At 35.2% G+C, this 27017-nt stretch overlaps 1 protein-coding gene across 3 annotated transcripts; it reads left to right on the top strand.

Annotated features, from left to right (window-relative positions):
- The first annotated feature begins 304 nt into the window (after positions 1-304).
- On the top strand, positions 305-27017 carry LOC113510985 (uncharacterized). 3 transcript variants are annotated; one of them, XR_008253653.1, is made up of 3 exons: positions 311-498; positions 4033-4177; positions 4590-4790. XR_008253653.1 is itself a non-coding variant. In XM_031908723.2 (2 exons), exons 1-2 carry the CDS (start codon positions 12182-12184, stop codon positions 25738-25740), a joined length of 750 nt encoding a protein of 249 aa, XP_031764583.2. In that variant the 5' UTR covers positions 12032-12181; the 3' UTR covers positions 25741-27017. The 3 variants fall into 3 exon arrangements, 1 of the variants encoding a protein (XP_031764583.2); XR_008253652.1 differs by lacking the exons at positions 4033-4177; positions 4590-4790 and adding an exon at positions 24999-25139 and having other exon boundaries at positions 305-498; XM_031908723.2 differs by lacking the exons at positions 311-498; positions 4033-4177; positions 4590-4790 and adding exons at positions 12032-12189; positions 24999-27017.

The raw sequence follows: 27017 nt of genomic DNA, 5'->3' as shown, positions 1-27017 counted from the left end.
TTTCATCTACAGAAAGATACATTATATGTGAATAAGGCGTGAATTTACTGGGTACAGAGGAATGGCAATGCAACGCATGGGGTGTTCATGAGCAAAATAGTATACTCTGTTATGTCCATGGTACTGCTTATGTCTATAGGCGACGGTTACCACTTTCCATCAGGTGGGCCGTCAGCTTGTTTGCCATTCTAAGTTGTATAAAAAAAAAGCGTGCCATTCTATCATCGTACGCAAAAACTGTTCGCACCTCACTCGTCATATATTTTTCCCACGGGATTTCATAATCCCGGTACACGTGCACATCACTAAAGTTCATGTACCGCCTCTAAACAATATTGTTTTGTAGTTGTTACTAAAACAGCAGCGTTATATGGTACCTAATTAGCTATTTTATTAAACTCGGTGGCTTTCCTTGTAGATAAACAGTATTTATTTGCTGAAATGCGCGTTTTAAAGTTACTCATGTTTGTGCGAGGAGGGACTAAATATACTGCCGCGGTGAGTACATATTTTGTCTTTTTTTTTTATGGGCTTTTTTAATAAGCGTTTCTCAAACTTTTTAGTGTTGTGACCCCCTAAATAGAATTTTGAAAACCTCGTTATATTAATTTGACTTTCAAAGTTATAAAATTATAGAAATCGTCTATTAATCCCATCTTTTTTTTCATGCATATGCATGCATGAAAAAGAATAATTATGCATTAGCTCGTACATATGCAAAACCAAGATATTGAACTTATAAATGCACAATAAGCGATCGCATTATATTGTTTATTTATTTATATTTTAAACTATTTATCAACCGTTTTAAAAAAGGGAGGGTTTCGATTCGGCTGCATTTTTTTTTACATTCATTACCTCATAACTCCGTTAGTTATAAAAGAAATTAGAGTGTTATTTTTTTTTATCTAAAAAGACTAGCTGACCCAGCAAACGTTGTTTTACCATATACATTATTTCTAGAACTATACACAAAAAATTCATCGTAGGTACTACATTTATTATATTTGATTGCCATCTTATTGCGTAATATAAAATGTGCGTTTAAAAATTTGAAATTGTATGTATTTTTCAATGCTAAAGCATAATAAAATGAAATAAAAAAAAAATATTTTGATGTGGGTCACCCTTATCATTGACGGGTATGAAAAATAGATGTTAGCCGATTCTCAGACCTAACCAATATGCACACAAAATTTCATAAAAATCGGTAAAGCTGTTTCGGAGGAGTTTGGTAACAAACACCGCGACACGAGAATTTTATATATTAGATTTTATTCGAATCTGATATGTTGGTCTTATTCAAACCATGTTAGCTGAACTTAAACCAGAAATTTTTGAACATCTGTGTAAATTATTGATGCCCATTAATTCTTCTCTTTCCGCGTCTAGGGAAGGTAGATAAAGTTTTGTTTGAGAAATCAGTTCAGGGTACAATAGGACTGATATACCTGAAGAAGGTAAAAGCCCTTAAAATATTAAAAAAAAAAAAAAAAACTCTTGCAATAAACCGTCATTGAAAACTAAACGTTCTCCATTATTGAAACCTAAATACTTTTATTCTATTAAAATAAAACTTAAAATGTAAATAAACCAATAATTCTCCGGACCATAAGACAGTCTGTCGATGTCCAACAGTACTACAAATGGTGGGGAAGGGATTGTTAGTAATGCGGACTTCCAGTCCATTCTAATCTGGACTACCAGTCCATTCTAGTCTGGACTTCCAGTCCATTCTAGTCTGAACTACCAGTCCATTCTAATCTGGACTACCAGTCTAGACATTGCTAGCAATATACCCTGTCATATCGACATCCACGTGGTCTTCCCTAAAAACCATTGTGCTGAATTCCAGGTGTATACATCGCGATAGACTAACTGATCTGCCTTTTCATTCTTACCTATCATCCCTCACTGGACAGAAATGGAATTGTTAGCAACAGAGTTTAACAGTACCATTGCTAGCAAAATACAATATCAGGTCGATCTCCACGTAGTTCCCCCTGGAAACCATCGTGAATAATTCTTGTCGAATTTGTCACGATGGGCCAACTGACCTGCTACATCCTCACCTATCATCCTTCACTGGTGCCCCGCCGGTGTATACCGATAGCTCAGGCGGGGTTACCATTTCATTATTACATATATATATTATATACGGCCAGCCAGGTATACGCTGCCTGGCCCTACCATTCCATTGTTAGCCAATAAAAAAATGAGTACAAATAAAAATAATTAATTGACGGAATACTTCAATTTATTACTAATTTTATTAAGACTGTATGTATTTCTGTGATAATTTCGACAAAACGGCATTAGCTGTTTAATTTGCGTTTCGTGGTCCTTCGAGCCGGATATGAGCCAATGATCAGTGAACACGCCAACGACTTACGCGATGGAGAACATGAAGAATTCGGAGAAGAATGAAGACGAACTCGCGCCGGTTGCGGCTCATCGTATGGCAGTTTGCTGAGTATTGTATGCCAGCTGCCTAGCGAAGGGCAACAAAAGGCAGAGTTGTTCAACGAAAGAGAAATGAAGATTCCACATGATATTATATACAATTTGTGCTTCCTTTTAGCGTATATATGTTTACTGTATATTAGAAATCATATTTCTTTTTTTTTTATTAATCTAGAGATTTTTATTAGAAAATTCTATTTGTTCTAAATCGGGCCGGATCACTAGTCTCAAGTAATTACAATAATCTACCTATACTGAAAAAAAGTCTAAACAATTTAGGTAAATCGCTTCTTCTCAAAGAGAGAGTTTGTACAAAAGTCGATTGCTTGGGTACCTCTGTCCCATTCGTGTTTCAACCGTAAAGCAGTTGTGTTTGCATGGCTGTGTTTCAGTTTGAAGGGTGGGATATGGCGTGAATTTACAAGGTACAGAAGAATAACACCTGTGTCCTCAGGAATGACAACGCATGGGAGGTATCATGGGCGAAACAGTATACTCTGTTATGTCCGTGGTACTGCTCATGTTTATAGGCGACGGTTACCACTTTCCATGAGGTGGGACGTCAGCTTCTAAGTTCTATAAAAAAAAATACTTTTACACAAATAAAATACAAAACATACGCATTGCGCATACGTTATTTTCTCCGTAAAATTTTTATATGTACAGAATAATTTATCACTCGTTAAAGAAATTAACGTGTCCCTTAAAGCTTATGATTTTTAATGGGTGGAGATGAGTAATTACTATCAAATGATAGGCTCGTCGGATGCCAGGACGCCTGTCGTGTGTTCATGACCTTACAAGGACACCATGCAGCGACTTATACCTGCGCAGTCTAATGATGCAGTTTTCCAATCATTTTATTTGTGTCAACATTGTATAAGTAAACAGATTGTTAAGAAAACTGTGTACTAATTGTAGATATAGAGATACCAGATGGAGTAATCATTCATTCTGACTCGTTCGTTCGAGCTCTCTCGCTCCCGCCACTCCGCAAAACATGTCGTCTCTTTATATATAGTTTAAAATAATAAATATTCAATAATACCAAGTGCTTTTGGACTTTACATCTACAACCTGTCCCATTCGTACAGTTCTATCGTTTGAAGTTTCGTGTTTCTACCATGCATGACTGTGTTTTGGTTTGAAGGGTGGGATGTGGCAGTGAATTTACAAGGTACAGAGGAATGACACCTGAGTCCTCAGGAATGGCAACGCATGGGGAGTATTATGGGCGAAACAGTATACTCTGTTATGTCCATGGTACTGTTCACGTCTATAGGCAACGGTTACCACTTTTCATCAGGTGCGCCTTCAGCTTGTTTGCCATTCTAGTATGCATAGAAAAAAATTGAAGTACTTTTTCTAAAAACATATTGTGTGTCAAAATGTAATAATTAAAGGAAGTAATTAATTAATTACTTTAAAATAAAACCATTCAGATGCGAATTAAACTCGTACGCCAACAGTTCCATACACACGTATAAGATAAAATGGCTTTTTTTTTCATTTCTTACACAAAATAGACACTTTTTTTTGTTTTTTGTTTAACGTGTGGAAAATCTTCAGCAAGACCGTCCCACCTGCCGGAGGGAGGACAGCTGGGGTGTGTGGGATTCGTACCCACTAAAAACCACACGACGTACCTCGAGGCGCTTATGTTGGATCCCGGGTTCCCATTTGTACGACTACCGAGTAAACACAAAATAGACACGTAATATTTGTTTTTCAAAATAAAACAAAAAATAACATCAAATAGTTTTTGCTCTTATTGCAATTCGTAATTTTGATCTTTTGAGCCATAATTGTAATTAAAAAAATTGGACCGCAAAACTAAATTTATTATGGTGGTTTTTTTTTTTTTGATAATTTATCAGAAACTATGCCAGTTAGAAACATAGTTTTATTTTCCCATGTAATATTCTCGTATACTTTTATAAATTGCATTTATTTTAGACCTTTTGCATTACAAATTTCGAAAATAAGGGTTGGGAAGGGAGGAATGTTTTTTTTCTAACATTTACGAAAACTATACAGCATGGTTATTGAGTGACGACCCTGTATGGGTAAACGCAGTGTAGTGCGACTTTAAACTAGATACAATAATGACCTCAAATGCATTGCAGGTAGTCAGTGGATGCGGGTGGCTCAGGACCGTTCTTTATGGCAGTCTATGGGGGAGGCCTCTGTTCAACAGTGAACCGATAATGGCCAAGATGATGATGCACATAAAAATAAATAAATTAGTTTTAAATTAAGAAAATAAAGAATGTACATTCTTAAAACTAATTTTTATTTTCATATGATACCCCAATTTTTTTTTTATAACACAGGGGGCAATCGAGCGTACGGCTCACCTGATGGTAAGTGACTACCGCCGCCCATGATCACCCGCAACAACAGAAGTATTGCAGGTGTGCTGCCGACCTTTTAAAAAGGAATATGCTCGAAGGTTTTTTTTTTGATGGGTGAAAATGGTATGGTAACCTAAATAAATGGTACGCTGGCGGAGCACCAGTGAAGGGTAATAGATGAGAATGAAAATAGACCAGTTAGCCCATCATGATGAATTCATCAGAAATTAACCATGATAGTTGCCAGGGGGAACCGCGAGGAGGTCGACCTGGTTGAGTATATTGCTAGCAATGGGATTCTCAGTCTCCATTACTAACAATCCCTTTCCCCCCTATGCTCGAAGGTTATGGTGTCGTATCGTATTTGTGTCGGAACAAGTGGTAAAGAGCATCGATTAAATAGTTCGGACGATCTCGAGCGCGTAGTCTCAAGGTAATGCCTCCAGGTCATCGCCTGTATGGCTAGTTAATTCACTTCCATTTGTTTTTGCAGTAACTGCAATGAGGCTCGTCTTCAAAAATAAAGATTTTTTTAGAAAATAAAATCTCTACATGTGATTAAACTCGTTATTTATACCAAAGATACCGAACTATGTACTGTACGTAGTTACATTAGTGTAATGACAATAAGAAATTCATGTAGTAATATCTAGGGGTGGGGGAAAAGGAATTGTTAGTAATGGACTCAAATAGCCCTATTACTAACAATATACCCCGTCAGGTCGACCTCCACGTGGTTCCCCCTGGAAACCATCGTGACTAATTCTAGTTTAATTTGTCATGATGGGCTAACTGACCTACTTTCATCTTCATCTGTCATCCCTCACTGGTGCCCCGCCAGTGTATACCAATAACGCAGACGAGGTTACCATACCATTATCACCCATTAAAAAAAATATCTAGGGGTGGGTATACATATATATAATAATAGTTAGTGTACATTGACGCTTGTCTGTGAGAGCTGTATACACCTTTAATGGATGTGTTCATATGGCCTTAAGCTTGGTAGAGAGGAGTGAGATGTTTTTGTTCAAACTTAGATTTAAGCATTTTTTAATAGTAGTTTTTCTCTTGTACTTACTAATAACATTGTATATTGTCTGCTTAATTATTGTGAGTATATTGTTGGTGTGTCTTTTATATATAAATAAATATGTATAATAGCAATATCCATATATTATTATATGCTTCTGTACATTGCTTATAGTATGAACATTAAGTTATAACAAATATGTACCTACACAGGTAGACTTATACCTTCAAGGGAATTCTTCCAGTCAACCTTGATAACCCGTAAGGAGAAAGTGTCTGTAGCGTTTGTATATAAAATATAACATTAATGATGCTAAAATAATACAATAAGTAATAAATTATTTGTAGCTATATATATATATATATATATATATATATATATATATATATATATATATATATATATATATATATATATATATATATCTAATATATAAAATTCTCGTGTCACGGTGTTTGTTACCAAACTCCTCCGAAACGGCTTTACCGATTTTCATGAAATTTTGTGTGCATTTTCAGTAGGTCTGAGAATCGGCCAACATCTATTTTTAAACCCCTCAATGATAAGGGTAACCCACCCCTAAAAATTTTTTTTTATTTTATTGACAAAATATTTTATTTTTATTTAAATATGATTTAGCATTGAAAAATACATACAAATTGAAATTTTCACGCTTTTACGATCAACCCCTGTTTATTAATCGCGATTTTTATATATCGCAATAGGGTTGCAAGATGGCAATCGAATATAATAATTGTAGTACGATATATTTTCATGTATAGTTCTAGAAATAATGTATATGGTAAAACAACGTTTGCCGAGTCAGCTAGTATATATATATATATATATATATATATATATATATATATATAATAACAGAGTACAGATAAATAAAATTAAATATATATAAACATCGAATAACTATTATACATACAATTGACTCCACTGTCAATTGTATTGTCAACAATATCTACTGGTATATACATACTGATCCAGTAACGAATATGTTAAAAGTCTGTTATCTAAAAAATAATATTGGATAACAGACTTTTAACATGTCCCAAAATAGATTTCCGACCTTTTTACCACGATCAATGTTCTTTTTTTTATACAACTTAGAGTGGCAAACAAGCTGACGGCCCACCTGATGGAAAGTGGTAACCGTCGCCTATAGACATGAGCAGTACCGTGGACATAACAGAGTATACTGTTTCGCCAATAACATCCCCCATGCGTTGCCATTCCTAAGGACTCAGTTGTTATTCCTCTGTACCCTGTAAATTCACGCCATATCCCACACTTCAAACCGAAACACAGCCATGTAAACACAACTACTTTACTGTTTAAACACGAATGGAACAGAGGTACCCAAGCAAATGACTTTTGTACAGTCTCTCTCTGGTAGAACTTCTGGATACCAATCCAATTTCTATATATTGGATTGGTATCCAAATTACAAAATATAGTATGGAGGCACATAACATATCAATATTTCTCAAAAATATCTTATTCAGTCAAGAGTAGGTCCACTTGGACCTACTCTATCCACACCAACCAAAGAATATAAATTACTTCGAAACATAATTATACGGAGTCAAGTTAAAAAATAAAATGCGCGAGATTTTATTATCCCATTCAGTTACTGGCCTGGCATGGTCGAGTAATGTTTCCCTTGGCCTTGCTACGTTAAAAAAACGATAAGTATTTATTACTATGGGTACTTTGACCTGATACATAAAACTCAGGAATTAATACTACAGATATAATGTATTTACACAAAATGTTATGTGCATGGTACTGCTCATGTGTATAGGCGACGGTTACCACTTTCCATCAGGTGGGCCGATAGGCTTGTTTGACATTTTAAGTTGTATAAATAAAAAAAAAAAAAAACACAAATTGTAGATAAAGCCATTATCGTATTGTTTAAACTTTGACAAGTAGGTTTTTTTAATTGATCCATAGTGTTTTGGCAATTATGCAAATAAAAATTGTTTTATTATTAGTTATTTTACATTTTTTTCGTAAATTTAACAAATTTACGATTGAAATCATAAAAAGAACACATTTTTTTTTGTTTTGTTCAATTTTTAACCACAGAATAACGTAAAAAGTTACATGTCACCATAGAGTATAATTTTTTTTTTATATTAATAGAATATTTATAGTCTTGGTATAACGTACTAATCTTTGTAGGAGTATTCACCAGGAATCAAGCGAGATAACTTCTGGGGGCATTCTTCATATTCATAGTATGGCATAAAGCCAATGACCGAGGAGGGGGATTGTTAGTAATGAGGATCTGACAACCCCATTACTAGCAATATACCCTTTCAGGTCGATCTCCACGTGGTTCCCTCTGTAAACCATCTTGGTTATTTCTTTTTTAATTCACCACGACGGGCCAACTAATCTGCTTTCATCCTCACCTATCATCTCTCATTGGTGCCCCGCCAGCGTCTACCAGTAGCGCAGACAGGGTTACCATTGCAATATTACCCGTTGAAAAAAAAATGCAGGACCGAGATCCGGCAACTAGATCCTACGAAAGTTCATCTTAACTAAAACTTTAAACCAGAGCGTTAGTCAAGTAATAAAATTGTAGTAATGTAAAAACCTACCGTTATTATGGGCAGGAGCCGTTCCCCGTACCGTTCTCGCAGCTGGCCGATATCCAAACCACAACCGTTATACCAGGAAAACATAATGAGTAGATTGTGTATTTATACATAATACAATTGTTAATATAGAAATCCTTAGTAACCTACTATCCTATTACTTCCAATTAATATTATAAAATCTGTGTTCGTATTTTGTGTATTTTGCAAAATATAGTCAAAGCATATTTTATATATATAATGTAACTTAATACATGATTCAACTAAATACAAGATTCAGATATATATATATATATATATATATATATATATATATATATATATATAATATTACACAACATTAATATATGTTAATTACATTGATGTATAAATAACCTAGATATATAATTAGAGATAAGTAATTAAAAAATAAAAAAAAAAATATTTAAAGATAAGAAATTTCATCGAGATCACTGCCACTGCCAGCTGGTAGGGTGCCTAGGATACTTGCTGCATTTCCACGCTGAATAGCAATGGAAATGCGTTGACCAAAGTATAGGCCAGCCTTCTGCTCACCAGAGGTTTCCACCAGCCGGCGTGAAATCTCTTTGAAAAGATTCATAGCCTCGGGGCCCCACGGACCCAGAGTTTCAACTCCAAACGCCACAAATATATATCCATTTCCAAGGGATGAACATTTACGGCGCTTGATAAACTCCTGGTGTATATATAATTAATTACTAAATTAAAATGCTACAATGCTAATAATTATAAAATTTTTTTTTTTTCTTTAAACAGATTAATTATTATTAGATATAATATACACGTAGATAGATAGATAGATAGATACTCTTTATTATTTCCTCCAAAAGATTACAATAGTAAACTTATTATAAATATAAACAATTACAAGAAATAATCACAGTGAGAGAACAATGGACGACCCTTACGTCATATAATTCGTTTACTTCTAACTAACTACTTTACTATAACACTGAACTAACAAGTTCAGTATGTATATTTTATCTTAATACCAAATTAGGGGAAATTAAGTACTATTGCAACATAAAAGCAACAATATAATCTACTAACCGGTTGGTGAAAACCTCTGGTGACCAGAAGGCTGGCTACTTTGGTCAATGCATTTCCATAGCTCTTCAGCGTGGTAATTCAGCAAGTATCCTAGGCACCCTACCGGCTGGCAGTGATCGCGAAGAAATTTTTTATCTTTAAACATATATATATATTTTTTTTTTATTATTTTTTTAATTTTTTAATTACTTATCTCTAATTATATATCTAGGTTATTTATACATCAATGTAATTAACGTGTATCTACTGAACTAAATACCTAGGTTTATGCAAATAAATGATTAACACATGATTGATGACTTGAAAAAACTGATAAATGTAGAGGAAGCGAGAGGTCTGTTGGAATCGAAACATCTGGCGTTCCATTCTGCCTACCCTAATGGGAGACAGGCGTGACAGATATGTACGTATATATGCAATATTTTTTTATTGTTTTAAGGGCTTTTACCTTCTTCAGGTATATCTTTTTTTTTTCATACAACTTAGAATGTTAAACAAGCTGACGGCCCACCTGATGGAAAGTGGTAACCGTCGCCTATAGACATGAGCAGTACCATGGACATAACAGAGTATACTGTTTCGCCCATGATACCCCCCATGCACTGCCATTCCTGAGGACTCAGGTGTTATTCCTCTGTACCCTGTAAATTCACGCCATATCCCACTCTTCAAACCGAAACACAATGGGATCATGGGATCTCATATTTTTTTGTAGTGAAAGAAGTATAGTGCGAGGCTTGGCATTGTTTTACACTTTTATGTTTTTGATGGGATAATAATTCCATGAAATATGGATACTTAGTCTTAAATGGCGACATGCTTATACAATTGTTATGATATAATACCATAAATACCATAACATGATACGCGCCAACTTTCTTCCACTTTTTGGAATCAACTTTCAGCAGCAGAATTACCGAACCGATACGACAACATAACCTTCAAGAAAAGAGCATATTCTTTTTTAAAAGGCCGGCAGCACACCTGCAATGCCGTTGATGTTGCGGGCGATCATAGGCGGCGGTAGTCACTCACCATCAGGTGAGCCGCATGCTCGTTTGTCTCCGTGTTGTAAAAAAAACGTTACAAGTACTAACAAACTTCGATTTTTCACGTAAAAATTTTTATGATTTTGTGGCGAAAAACCAAATATTAGATGCAGCTTGGAAACAAAATAAATATAGATTTAAAAATTAATTAATGATTTTTATTATTATTAATGCAGTTTTTATCTACAGCCGACAACCAATTTTAATCAGATGGCCTGTCGGTTTGTTTGCAGAAAACTGTAAACAAATCTAATAATAAAAAAAAATATATTGAAAATTAATTCTTAATATACATGTAATAAAAATTATATAAAAAAAACCTTTAAGCATTGAAATAAATATATAAAATATTAAAAAAAGAAAAAACAGATAAATTATGTCTAAATCGAAACAAAATTTGTCCTTCAACATTTCATCAGAACTCCTTCAAAATGGGACAAAAAGATTTCATTAACACACAATAGAATTTTACATAAATCATCAGTTTTTACTTGTAGCTAATTAAATAAAAATGTTGCATTGAATTTCATGAGACTCATTCCAAATGAGTGAAACAAAAATGTCTTTTTAAAAAAAGAATTGCGTATAAATTTATACAATATGTTCTTTTGATCAATAAAGTTATTTAAATAGATAAATCTTACAAATTGAAATCTGTTTTTATTCTACACTAGCTATTACCTTACTGACTGGGTTAAAAAATTGCTTATATTCTTCTCCATCCCATATAAATACGTGTATACCAAACTTCATGGTTATTGGTTAAAACGCTATAACGTAACAAACACTTTTTAAAGTTCACTTTAAATTTTCTAATCATTAAAGCGTTGATTAGAATAGAAAAGAAACTCAAGAAACTGACGCGTGCTGATTATCAATTGAAAATCTATTAGATGCTTGTATTCCAGTAGGCGTTCTTGATATTCCAAAATCTCTAATTAACACAAAAATATTCCTTTAAAATAGTAATAAAAGAAATATATACGACATTTTTTTATATAGTTTTATCTTTTATATATTTATATAACATTTTAAGTATTTTCTTTATTTTATGTATTTGCTTTTCATGAATCACTCAAGCTGTGCACATAATGTGATTGGATTATAACCTAGCCGAATCACAAATGTAACTATTATTTAAGTTTTTTATGGTTGTGATCCGTTTTATGTGCCAATAAAATAAAATAAAAATAAATAAAAAAACAACAAGGCTTTTCAATGCGATTTTCAATGTAAACACAGAACGCGCATGACAAGTATTATCTAATACAACATAATAATAATAAACTTATTATTTCATTTGCGCATTAAATTCGCATAGTTTCCTGACCAACAACAATAAACGCATGGGAACTATTTTCAAGTTCGTGAATAAATAATAAAAAATTGTCTACAATAATCTCACGCCCCACCATTTTCGAGACGGAGGCTGCGCTACCGTGAACATCAGTCTTGTATCGCTTGGCGGGAAAAACATACCCGCTCCTTGTCTATGCCTGGAATTATAAAGAGTGCATTGTAAATTGAAGTAACTCGTTCAGTTGTCGATTTACTTTATATATAGTGTATAATCTGTGATTTTAAGACGTCAACATGCATCGGTTAGTAGATTTTCATATTTTTTTACAAACTTTTTAAAAGCCGGCTCGAGTTCAATGACAGCCGATTTCTTTATGGTGTTCTTGAATTTTTTTGTCTAGAAAGAGAAATCTCTCATTTCGATCATTTACATCCTTACAACATAACTACGAGTAATTAAGCTAAACATCTCTGTTTAATCAGTAATTAATGCGTAAAGACTTGTTAACAAAATTCACATTACTTCGCACGGCGGGAGATGCTATCCCTAATCTATGCTTATCTCTAATCAATTTAAATTTAATCATAAATCCATATAAAAAAAAATCTATTTCCGTTTCTTTCGTAATTCCATAACCTAAATATTTTGTTTTTTTTTTTGTAATAATTTGTTAGCAAATATCAAATTAGACATTGATTAGTTATAAAGTTGTTTGTAATTACCTATAACTAAATAAAAACTTCTAAAATAAATAGATATTCGTATTTTATTGTTTACAGTCTATATTTCTTAATATAGGGAGATAATTTTCAGTTAATTTTAGGACTCGTGATTTTTAATTTAATAATTATTTGGTATATTTTACTTAATTTGCTCCAAGTTTAAAGTATTACTTCACTTCTCTACAAGAGAAACCCAGCAGTAGGACGTTAATTGTTAATGTAAAATCATAATATTTAATCGTTTTTTAAATACTAGTTATACCTTTTTTTATGAAACTGAATACTGACAGCCTATAGACATGAACAGCATCCTGTAATACCCATCATTACAAAATATACTGTGACGCCCATGTCATCCTTCATGCGTTACCAATTTTGAAGGATATGATATTATGCCTCTGTACATTGTATTATGTATTTTACTGCCATATCCCACCTATCAAACGTCGGAAGGAAAAGGGATTGGTGACTGGCTCACTGGTGCCTCGCCAACGTATACTGATAGCGCCTGCAATTTTTTTAATGTAATTTAGAACGGCAACCAACCCGACGATCCACCTGATAAAAATTGGTAACCATCCCCTATATATATGACATGGTTACCATTTCATTTTCATACAATAAAACAAAACCCCTTTAAATATGTATTTTTTTAAATGGATGATAATGAAATGGTATCCCCGCCTGCGCTAACGGTATACGCTGGCGTGGCACCAGTGAGAGATGATAGGTGAGAATGAAAAGGCAGGTCAGTTAGCTTATCTTGATGAATTCACTTGGAATAGAACACGATAGTTTCCAGGGGCAACCGCGAGGAGGTCGACCTGACAGGGTATATTGCTAGTAATGGGGCTATTAATCCCCATTTTTAACAATCCATTATCCTCCCCTCTAAGTTTGTATTTCTTTAATATATTTCGGCATATAATTTGCTTGTAATAAGAATTTTTTATTAATATTTTTATTATTGCCATGTGGTCCCGGCATAGAATGGGCCACCCCTTCCTTTCCCGTGGGTGTCGTAAGAGGCGGCTAAGGAAACTTAATGTTCGAATGATGAGCAATAACTCTCTAAACATCACCATAGCCTAATTGCGGTTGCCAGGGGGGAAAGGGATTGTTAGCAATGGAGTTCGACATTGCTAGCGATATTTTTTATTGATACCGATAGCGCGGGTGGGATTACCATTCCATTATCACCCATTAAAAAAAATTGCGGTTGCCAATCCGCCTAAGCATAGTAGCTACTGCCAAAAAACCATGTATGGGGTAGGCTTACATTCAGCAGTAGACAGACCAGAGGGAGACTGTACAAATGTCGATTGCTTGGGTACCTCTGTCCCATTCGTGTTTCAACCGTGAAGCAGTTGTGTTTGCATGGCTGTGTTTCGGTTTGAAGGGTGGGATATGGCGTGAATTTACTGGGTACAGAGGAATAACACCTGAGTCCTCAGGAATGGGGGGTGTCGTGGGCGAAACAGTATACTCTGTTATGTCCATGGTACTGCTCTTGTCTATAGGCGACGGTATAAAAAAAAATTAAAAGCTCATATGATGGTAATATTTTTTTTACTCTATAAATACTATAACCGATTCCATGGTCTTATATTTCACACGCTGTCTGTCAGAAATTTAATTAAAAATAAATCTACTTGGTCGCGACACTCACACAAGTCACCCATTCGACTTATTATAAAGATTCTATTATTACTTGAAATAAAATTATCTGACTATCCATTATGTGTAAATCTATGTAATAAATCACAAACACGTTGTACACCGTCTACGTAACAATAATACATTTGTCCGTCTGTCTGTTTAGCCAAACACTTAATTACAAAATGTTGGAAGCATTCCTTTACTAATTACCGCCCGTCGCCATTGTCTATGGACAATGTTTATTTTTTTTATATTCGGTTGCGTTCCGATTCTAGTTGCGTGTTGATACGAGTAGTGATCAACAGAGAAAAAAAATAGGTTTTAAACGTTGAACAATCGTCGTGATTGCTCAGAACAATATTTGGATTGCTGCGAAATATGTCAACATGTAGGAAATTAGTTTTTCTCGCCTACAAGGATGACTTTTACTATAGAGCAGCGATTCCTAAACTTTATCAATCTTGGTGCCCTTTTTTTTTAATGGATGAAAATAGCATGACAGCCGCGCCTGTACTATCGGTATAGGTACACTAGCGGAGCACCAGTGAGAAGTAATAGGTGAGGATGAAAAGGCAGGTCAGTTAACCACTCATGACGAATTCTACGATAAATTAATCACGATGGTGTCCAGGAGGAACCGCGTAGAGAGCGACCTGATAACAATGGGGACTAACCTCCCCATTACTAACAATCCCTTCCCCCCCTATTGATGCCATTATGCTATGCTTAATGTGACCATTTATTTATTTTTTACTTAAAACCGGACATCAGACATGGGTTTATTTATCGCAATTAGTAGGGCCGATTTATAAAGGAAACTCAATTTTGAGACTACCACGTTAGGGCAGTGGCCTCTATAAAATTAATTTACAGGGTGGACTTGGCCCCTTAAAAAAGGCTATATATACTCTCAGACATGTTCTCGTAAAAGTTAACTCTATTCCTGGATTTTTTTTTAATGGATGACAATGGAATGGTAAGCCCACCAGCACTATCGGTATACGATGGCGAGGCCTCAGTGAACATAAGATAAAAATGAAATCAGCTCAACTGGCCTATCATGACGAATTTATTAAGATCACAGTGGTTTCCAGAGAAACCACAGTGGAGACCGACCTTATAATGTACATGGCTAGCATTGGGTCTGTTGTTACATTTGGGGGTTGCCACCAGATTATTCTAGAATGAGTAAGTTTTATAATATTGGAACTCTTTTTACAAACTAAGTATTTATTTATTTAGGAGCACCAACATTAGTTGCAATGATATTTTGGTTAGGCTATTACATTGCAGTACAATAGATACGTTAGCCCTTAAAAATTAAAAAAAAAATTGCACTAATAATTATTGGTAAACAATACATGCATAAAAGAAAAAAATATACATTAAAAAAAAACATAATTTGTTTTTGTGTGAAGGACTTACACAAAAACACATGATGTCCAATTAACATCTACCTGTGTAACCATGTTTAAGGTGGTCACATTAGTGTCAATGAGTGATCACAGAGTAATTAATAAATTAATTTAGTGATAAACACCGCCATTGTTGTGTTGATGGACGGATTGGTGTGGAATTTATTAATTAGTTTCCTACTCAAAGCGTGATATTACGTGATTGAAAAATGCAACAAGTGGGACTCGAAAATGCATGCCGAGCGTTCCGCATATTAACGTCAAAATAGATACTTAGGTACTCTTTCTTTATTGTTCCATAGATTAAATTTTAATAGGTGTATAGCAGAATGTCAAGTGCTTTTTGCTCAAAAAAATTACTTCAAATGTGACGGGATTAAAGATTGTGCCCCACAAAGAAAGAAAGAAAGAAAGAAAGAAAACATTTATTGACAACAACAAAAAGTTACATAGTTTACAAAAAAAGCAGGCTTTAATTGTGACAAAACCAGTTAAGTTATGATAAAATTTTCACGAGACCAATCTATATTTTTTTAAATAAAAAAAAATTCAATTTAGTTTAGAACTGAAGGTATTATGAGGTACAAATATATATAGAAAAAAAAATACAACCGAATTGAAAGACTCCTTCTTTTTGAAGTCAATCGAAAACGCATGGTTCGTAGAAAAATATATTATTTACATGCTAACAATGGATGGCCCTATTGCTACCAATAGTCCCAGTAGAGGGAAAAGAAATTGTTAGTAATGGAGACTGAGAATCCCATTGCTAGCAATATACCCAACCAGGTCGACCTCCTCGCGGTTCCCCCTGGAAACTATCATGGTTAATTCCTGATGAATATATCATGATGGGCTAACTGGCCTGTTTTCATTCTCATCTCTCACCCTTCACTGGTGCTCCGCCAGCGTATCCCGTTAGCGCAGGCGGGGTTACCACTCCATTTTCATCCAATAAAAAAAAATAGTCCCAGTTACGTTTCCCTACCCTCGAAGTACCGAAAGGAAAAGTATTGTTAGTAATCGGTTCCAACAAGCCCATTCATAACTATATAGGGTATATCACTACATAGTATTAAACAAAGTCGTTGTCGCTGTCTGTCCGTCCCTATGTATGCTTAAATCTTTAAAACTACACAACGGATTTTGAAGCGGTTTTTTTTTTAAATAGATAGAGTGATTCAAGAGGAAGGTTTATATGTAGAATACATGCATAATATTGTAGAGGAACACTGATAAATTTAGAGGTTTCTAATGTGATGTCGTAAATAAACACATTTTTTGCACTTACATTGCAAACGCTGGCTGAACCTCACGAGATAAATTAAAATAATGTAGTACAGTATTGTACACCTTAAAAAGGTCAACAAAAAAGTCTGCGATGGTATATGTCTATCACTTAAGGATAACCTACAATAACCATTTTTTATCCTTTACATTTTACGGGAAAAAAATAGCTTATTTACGAAGTGATTTTAAGCAATACAGCATGGATTTTTATCCAATTAAGTGCTTAATTACATTGTCCATTTAATATAGATCAATATGGACCTTTACAGCATGTAATTTAAATGAATATTTTCGAAGACATTACATATTTAAAATGCAGTAGCATTATGTAGTAGATAGGTATATTTAGTATCAGCATTGCACCCGTGCGAAGCCGGGGCGGGTCGCTAGTTATATTACATATTAGGTCGACCTCCACGCTATTCCTCCTAAGAATCATCGTGGTTAATTCTTGTTAAAGTCTTCACGATTGGTCAGCTGACCTGCCTTCATATTCACCTGTCGTCCTTCATTGGTGCCCCGCTAACGTATACCAAAGTGCAGGTTTTCCATTCCATTTTCACCCATTAAAAAAACCCAAAATACCTACTGCTCGTGTATTAATACACAAGGTTAAGAGTCAAATTAAATTTAAACTGTACAGTAAAACTGTATATTGACTGCAGTGGTGGCGATAATTTCTATTCAGAGGTTTTCATTCATATTCATAATTTTACGGTTGTCACCTTGGCGGGAATTGTCTATGACAGCTTCTAAAGTGCGCGCGCAAAGAGCTGTATTCTCGGAAACTGTCAGTGTCGTAAAAAGACTGTTTAAAATTAAAAAAAAAAGCTTTTATAACTTTTAGGCTTTATCATCAAACACTGGACACCATACAGAACTATAGTTTTTATTAAGACAAATCAAAGGAGCCCAAACATGATGGTTTTATCATACGTAGTTCACGAACTCCTACAATTGCGACCTTCCGTCTCGCGCTGATCCGGTAAGGACATCAGACCAGCGCAGTGATACCATAATACTATATTAACTCCGAGCATACCCAAGTGTGTTAAATCTCAACAAAATCGAATGCCATCAAATGGTTAAAAATAGATAAAAATTTTAAACGAAAAAAGAACTTTAAAAATATGTCTTTTTTACTTTTTTGTCACGCATAAGATAGAATTAGATACCGGATTGTCTTAATCTATGATACCGCACGTCATTGTCTCCTTCTATCTCAAGCATGCTGTAGCGTAAACGTCTCTACCGGCAGATTCGTTTGTCTGCCTCAGGTTAGTGTCTCATCCAATCAGTTTGAACATTGCATTTTCATCGCACGATTTTATCCTCGCGAATTTTTACCGCATACATTTATTTATGTGGCATATGCAGTATGCGGAAAAAATTGTCTATTGACAAGTATAGATTATGATCGTGCAAATGATATTTTTCCCTCGTATTATAAGTAGTAAAAATATATAGCAATAGCTTCCAATCGTATATATTACAGAATATAAAAAAAAAAAAATATTTGAACTGTCTTTATAAATGCATGAACTCAAAAACATTAATATTAAAACTATTAAAACACAAAGACAAGCATAATAATAACACCGATTATTAAGACCACAAGAAAAGTCTACTTCAATTATGGAAACCAGTTATCAATCAGTTATTTTGATTCAACACTAATTTGAATGACTGAATAAAGAAATATTAATATTTTTTCTAACACAATAATAGTGATATTTAAAAATGACGTTCTCTAATAACAAAATATTAATTGACAGAAAAAAAAAATTAAAAAAATTTTATTTTTAAAAGTAATAAAACTACTGAACCGATTTTATATTTATATAGGACCAATTTGTAAGTATATCATTTCAAATAAAAAAAATAATCTAACGATCTTATGAGATAACATAATGTTATGAAGTCGGTTGAAGATTAAAACTATTAAAAACATAAACGCAAGCATAATATCAACACCAAAAAAAAAATATTTTTTTTTTTTTTCTTCTTTTCATTACAAACCTTTAACCTATTTTTTTTTTTTATTAATATGTTTTAGGGCTCTGGATACAAGTCCTTTTAAGCCCTACATTATAAAGAATTCACTTTAAATTGAATAACCTATTGTCTAACAGTGATGTTGCTATATAAAAAAATACCCAAAGCCAACAATGTTGCAATTAGAAAAAATGTTAACAACTATTTTCTAAAACATATATATCCTATACTTACCTACTCATTTAAGCGTGAAAGTTTAAACTAAACAGTTATTACTATGTATGTCTTGTTACATTAAATTAACAATGTAGTTTGCCGTTGCTTTTGTTAAGTAATGACTGAATAACCTTCTATTTGTAAACGTCTGCAGCTAATGACCCGCCAAAACACTTCATTACATAATTTTTAAACAAAAAACCCAAGTGTAAAGTGAGTACACAGATTATGGGAGCCACATTTATTGTATACTGTCTTCCTGCATCCCATAGGCACTTCTATGAATTTCTTTATTCTTTTTATGCAACCTAGAATGGTAAACAAGCTGACGGCTCACCTGATGGAAATGGTAACTGTCGCCTATAGACATGAGCAGTACCATGAGCATAACAGAGTATACTGTTTCGCCCATGATACCCCCCATGCGTTGCCATTCCTGAGGACTCAGGTGTTATTCCTCTGTGCCCTGTACCCAGTAAACTCACTGCCATATCCCAAAAAATTTTACTAACTTATAGATTTATAGTACGACTATGTCTATCTCTCTCGCTCCCATTACAATGTCTAAAAGATGATGAAAGATAAATATATATGATATATATATATACAACGCTAACGGGATACGCTGGTGGAGCACCAGTGAAGGGTGATAGATGAGAATGAAAACAGGCCAGTTAGCCCATCATGATGAATTCATCAGGAATTAACCATGATAGTATCCAGGGGGAACCGCGAGGAGGTCGACCTGGTTGGGTATATTGCTAGCAATGGGATTCTCAGTCTCCATTACTAACAATCCCTTTCCCCCTAAGAGTAGGTATCCATTTTATATACGTCGATCTATAGATGTGGGAGCTAACAATACATAATCAATATCGCGTTTGTAAATTGCCTTCAAACAGGTCTGAAAATTGTAAACCTCGAATTCAGGTACATGGTCAGCCATCAATCAAGCTGATTGATTGACCAGCTATGTAGTCTAAGGGTAAAGTAGGTGGTGAGCTTACATTATATAGACACGAATGCTTCAAGAACAGCTGATCAACGTTTTCATACAATTTTGCATGATAAATAGTTTTTTTTTTATACAACTTAGAATAGCAATACTTAGAATACGCGCGCGTAATACCTCTGGTATTGCAGGCGTTCATAGGCTACGGTAACCGCTTACCATTAGGTGGGCCGTATGCTTGTTTGCCACCTCAGTGGTATAAAAAAAAAAAAAGCAAACAAGCTGACGGCCCACCTGATGGAAAGCGGTAACCGTCGCCTATAGACATGAGCAGTACCATGGACAAAACAGAGTATACTGTTTCGCCCATGATACCCCTCATGCGTTGCCATTCCTGAGGACTCAGGTGTTATTCCTCTGTACCCAGTAAATTCACGCCATATCCCACCCTTCAAACTGAAACACAGCCATGCAAACACAACTGCTTCACCGTTGAAACACAAATGGAACAGAGGTGGCCAAGCAATCGATTTTTGTACAAAGTCTCCTTCCTTTATAACTTTTATATTTATTTTGTTTTATAATTTTTGCATTTTTTTCAATGCGTAAGAACTCATTGTATTTATTAAATATGGATACTTCACGATACATTATGTACATAAATATATAGAATACTGTTAAGAAAAAAAACGAGTCGGCTAATTTGAAAATTAGCTGACACAAAGTTGACCCGTTTTTAAAACTCGATGCTCTATTTAACAATCTAAGGTGAAAAGAAAGGCACTACATCTATTTAATAACTCTATTTTCAACCGATTTAAAAATAAAGAGGTTCTTAATACACTTGTACTTTTTTTATGTTTGTCACCTCACAACTCCGTCAGTTGTAAACCGATTTGAACTATTCTTTTTTCTACCTGAAAGTTTATACTTACAGATTGGTTACATAGAAATTTTATCAAAATCGGCTGAATAATTTTGTTTTTAAATCAAAATGATTGGTTTTAACACAATGTAAGTTGATTTTTTTTTGTGAAACAATTTTCATAGAATATAATTGTTTTTTACATAGAATTGCTACAAATTATAGCTAACATGCTGACGGCGGGGGGAAGGGATTGTTAGCAATAGAGTTTGACAGCCCCATTGCTAGCAATATGCCCTATCAGGTCAACCTCCGCGTGGTTCCCTCTAGAAACCATCGTGAACAATTTTTGTTGAATTCATCACGATGGGCTAACTGGCCTGCTTCTCCCTCGTCTATCATCCTTCACTGGCACCAGCCGATATATACCGATAGCGCGGATAGGGTTACTATTTGATTATCAGCTATAAAAAAAAAGCTGACGGCTCGATTGATGGTGACGCTTCCAGACATAAACAGCAACAGTGATGTTAACAACTGTATCGCCCATGATACACCTCATGCGTTGCCACGTATTGGTGATTTAATATACCAAACCTCATAGTAACAATGTTACCTATTTGAAAAATATGTTTAACAAAAGGCATTTTAAATAATTTTAACAAATTGTTTACCTACTTTTTATAAATTCAACAAAACTTTTTAGTTAACATTTTTAACTGCAATGTATTTAACGTTACAAATGGGGGCAACGGCGTACAACACGCGCGTGCAATGTACATACATACATACATACATACATGAACAGGTCAGGGCCTGTCAATATTTACTATAATCATGTAATATTAGAATAGAAGGTAGCCACGCAATGTTCACCTGAGCATGTCAACGGCCGAATACATATTGGAGTCGATAAGCACCATTTCTCCTAAACCTATCGGTCTTTTCAATTGTGAAGACATTTTATTTATTTATTTTTAACTATAACATTTAAGTCGATCGGTACACATGTATGACTGTAACTACTAATGAACTGTCAGTTGTTCTCATATTGGGTTTGCTGGAGGAAATCTCTATTGGAGATAAGCTCGCCCTTGTGCACTATTATGTTTGTTTTTACATTTCAATAACCTTTTGTGTACAATAAAGAATAAAGAACTTATATTTTTATTCGATAACTAGTCGTATCCTGCGGCTTTACGCGTGACTATATAAACGCGCGCGTACGTATATAAACTGTCCTATATGTTAAGCTATAAGCCGTTTCGGTCCTGCCATAGAATGGGCTACCACTTCCATTCCCGTGGGTGTTGTAAGAGGCGACTAAGGGAGCTTATGGTGGAGGGATGGGCAGCAGCGTCCCTCTTTAAACATCTGTAAAAGCCAAACTGCGGTTGTGAACCCGCCTGCCAAGCGTGACAACTACTGGCAAAACTCCCCTTATGGGGAAGGCTTATGTTCAGCAGTGGACAGTTTACGGCTGAAATAATAAAAAAATATCTTAAGTTACAATATAATCTACGCGTGTACCGAATCTCATTCGACTCTGTTCGGTAGTTTTTGCGTGAAAGAGTAACAAACATGCATTTATTCATCCATGCTTACACACTTTCGTGTTTGTACCACCTACTTTTTTTTTCTGTTTGCCCAATGCTTTGACTGGTAGAGAACACCGTCCGGTGTTAAGTCCGTCAAATGTACATAGAATTTTATTCTATCTTCGGTTGCCAATCCGCCTGCCAAACATAGCAACTACTAGCAAAACTCCACATTAATAGAAGGCCTATGTTTAGCAGTGGACAGTTAAAAGCTGACATGATAATGATGGTTTGCTACAGTTCGAGAAATTGGGTAGTTTTTATCCAAAAGAACATTTGCAAAGCAATAGGGAACAAAACAGCGTTTGCCGGACCAACAGTTATAAGTACAGACAATGTGACTTTTATCTGTTAAAACAATTATTGTATACAAAAACAAACAAATTGATGTCTCATTGAAGGAAACAGGATAAATAAATATACATATATAATTAATTTATATATGAACAATATATAGATTATTCTATATTGAGAATTGTAGGTACGTGCACAGTTCTTTTTTTTTTAAATATTTTAAGGGCTTTTACCTTCTTCAGGTATATCAGTCCTATTGTACCCTGAACTGATTTCTCCAACAAAACTTTATCTACCTTCCCTAGACGCGGAAAGAGAAGAATTAATGGGCATCAATAATTTACAGAGATGTTAAAAAATTTCTGGTTTAAGTTCAGCTAACATAGTTTGAATAAGACCAACATTCAATTTATATAAGTTAAAGTGGCGCATGAATTCTTCTCTTTCCTTCGTGTTAATACGACACTCTAATAGAATATGATGCACATCATCGATGGTATTACAAGTTTGACAATGATGCACAGTTCTTAAAACAAGGCCATTGCAAAAGAGATTATAATTATTATACTAATTATCTAGTTATTTAATAAGTTGTACCAGAGAGACACTTAGTACAAAAGTCGCTTGCTTGGGTACCTCTGTCCCATTCGTGTTTCAACCGTGAAGCAGTTGTGTTTGCACGGCTGTGTTTCGGTTTGAAGGGTGAGATATGGCGTGAATTTACAAGGTACAGAGGAATAACATCTGAGTCCTCAGGAATGGCAACGCATGGGAGGTATCATGGGCGAAACGGTATACTCTGTTATGTCCATGGTACTGCTCATGTCTATAGGCGACGGTTACCACTTTCCATCAGGTGGGCCGTCAGCTTGTTTGCCATTCTAAGTTGTATAAAAAAAATATTAAAAAAATAAAACTGTCCACTGCTGAACATAAGCCTGCTCCTGTTAGTGGGTTTTACCAGTAGCTGCCACACTTTTCAGAGCTTCTTTCAGGGTTGGTAACAGCAGTAAATCTTTGGCAATGTTTTAAAAGGGACGCTGCTGTTTATTCTTCAACCATTAAGTACCCTTAGTGGCTTCTTACGACACCCACGGGAAAGATTAATAAAACAAAAAATCCCAGATGATTCGGTCAAAACTGTTAGTTTTAGTTTTATACAACTTAGAATGGCAAACAAGCTGACGGCCCACCTGATGGAAAGTGGTAACCGTCGCCTATAGACATGAGCAGTACCATGGACATAACAGAATATACTGTTTCGCCCATGATACCTCCCATGATATCATGTCGTACGTCTCAATCGTAGCAAAACCAGTTATTTCGAATTAAAAACTAAATTACTGAACCAATTTTGATAAAATTTGTATGGGACCAATCAAAAATAAAAATACAACAGAATCGAGAACCTAGTCTACTTTTGAAGTTGGTTGAATAACTCTATAAAGCCAATGGCGTCTCCCATACTCCTATTCTAATTATGCAATAAAACATTTTTACTGACTCAGCATTTTTTATTTACATTATAACTAGGCCATTGTCCCACGCTGATCACAATGAAGTTCAATACTCCCGAACCGTTTACCGTAAATTCATTTTACGGTGTTCAGTGTCCATTTCACCATGTAACTACCATGAAATTCTCTCCGTTTCGGACTTATTTGAGATACAAAATTGATCATAAAAAAATTGTCTTAAATAGATTTAGTTCCACAAAAAGACCGTAACTCCAATGAACGAGATAGCTAGCTGATAAATATATATGTACTTATAATGTATATACTTATATGTTAAAAGAGATTAAAAAGAGAAACTGTTGAGTTTCTTGCGGGTTCATCTCAGCAGATAACAATTTTCCGAACCCTGCAGTATATTTAAAAAACAAATTGACGATTTACAAGTGCTTGCAAACAAGTCTATTTGAACAAAGATGATATACGCATTTGGGAAAAGAATTGAATCCTGACAATTCAGATCCCTCTCGTCTATGCGTTCAATTTTGATACATACATGGAATCAGTTATGAAATTTGGATTGTAAATTTCCAAATGTCTAATCGTAGATCTATCTTACTTACTTATATATACATATTTTCAATTTACAGATGGTTGCTCCCGTTACTCGTATGCTCAACCGTGGCTCCAGCGCCACAGGACAACAGTGACATCACATACGTCAAAATCCAGCCTTTACCTGGCGACCCTCTTCCGAACCACTCCTCAAGGGAGTCCCGGATTCAAATCCTGCCATTGTCCATAGGCGGGACCACTCCGGACAACGCTAACAACCAGTCGACCAAATCAAGCGAGATCACCACCAAAGCGGACGTTAGAATTATTAATGATGTATTTAAAAAAACAATTACTACATCTAATAACACTGACAATAATGACAGTTATCCTGGTACTAACAGTACAGGTGTCAAATCTGTCAAACCACTTTCAGATCAGACGATCGATGCGGCTATTATAAATAAACTGAACAGGATATCCCCTGACGGTCTCGCTCAGATCACGATTTCTACAGAAAGTCTATCCGAGAGTAATCACGACAAGAGATTTGCCAGAAACGAGGACTTCACAACGGCTAATTATGATGCAGAGACCACAGAAGCGTCTGAATCACCAACTGTTGCAAACGAAGCGAGAACTAAACCACCAAGATACATTTCCAAGTTAAGTTATTTTCACAAAACAACAAGTTCAGGTGGCTCGATCAATTTGCTGGAGACCGGTGGAAAGAAGAGGTTCCGATCCAAGTGTCGATGCGAGAAGATATGGAATTGTCCGAAGTTGCAGATCACAGTGCCGCGATGTCCCAATGAATATTTCTTATGCTGCTTTTAAAGTATTTATGATAAATAAAAAATATTAAAATAATTTAGCTATCTCTTATGGCCTGCGCGGACGAAACACGTTCTATTTTAACTGTAAAAATAACTGGTTTCTTACAATTATTTCAATCGAGAATGCTCGACTAGTTTCGGGACTATCCGGAACTCTTAATCAGGAGCTGTGGTGACGCGAGCGCAAATTACTTCGGTTATTTTTACAGTTAAATTATAATGCGTACTTACTAAATACATTTTGTCCGTAAACAAAATTGATCTTGAGTCTTTCTAAACTTTAAAATCTGAGGTGCATATTTAAGGGGGGGAGGGGCGAAGTGGGATTGTTGTTCGGTGCACATGCCAGGATGGGAACGAAGCTTTGAACGACCCCCCTCTGGACAGTAATCTGAAATACACCAACGCTGACAAGAGACAATCCTGAATGTACTTTAATGCGGTCATAATAAAACCCTTAAGTTTGCATGCTGCAACACACATCATCATTATACAGCTTTTAACTTTCCACTGCTCCTCCATAGACCGCCATAAGGAGCGTGACCATTCTTAATGGCACTTTACCATTGGGAGGATATTGCCAGCAGCAGTTGCCATCTGCAAGCGGATTGGCAATCACAGTTTATTTGGTTTAAAGCGGTCAAAATAAGACCTCTAAGATTGCATGCTACAACGCATATCATCATCAGCATCATCATGCCAGCCGTTAACTATCCACTGCTGAACATAGGTCTCCCCTATTAAGGGGGGTATAACGCACAAGTGTTGTATAACTACAGGGCCGAAACAATGAGTTTCTGAACAAACAGAGACTTTGTACAAAAGTCGATTGCTTGCATACCTCTGTCCCATTCGTGTTTCAACCGTGAAGCAGTTGTGTTTGCATGGCTGTTTCGGTTTGAAGGGTGGGATATGGCGTGAATTTACTGGGTACAGAGGAATAACACCTGAGTCCTCAGGAATGGCAACGCATGGGGGGTATCATGGGTGAAACAGTACACTCTGTTATGTCCACGGTACTGTTCATGTCTATAGGCGACGGTTACCACTTTCCATCAGGTGGGCCGTCAGCTTGTTTGCCATTCTAAGTCATATAAAAAAAAATAAACAATTCCTCGTTTGCGCAGGTCTTTTGAGATATTATGTAGGTATATGTGACCTTACAGATATTTCCTCGCAAGTTTTCGTTTTAGTCCCACCGAACGAAATTCATATTTATTAGCCAACAGTTGTAAATCAAGCTTCGTCGTAAATAAACTGAATTATTTACTAAATACA

This window comes from Galleria mellonella, unplaced genomic scaffold (genome assembly GCF_026898425.1).
Source record: "Galleria mellonella isolate WM207_F2 unplaced genomic scaffold, CSIRO_AGI_GalMel_v1 utg789, whole genome shotgun sequence".
NCBI lineage: Eukaryota > Metazoa > Arthropoda > Insecta > Lepidoptera > Pyralidae > Galleria > Galleria mellonella.
Note: the sequence above shows the minus strand (reverse complement) of the source record. Positions and strands in the feature narration are given on the sequence as shown.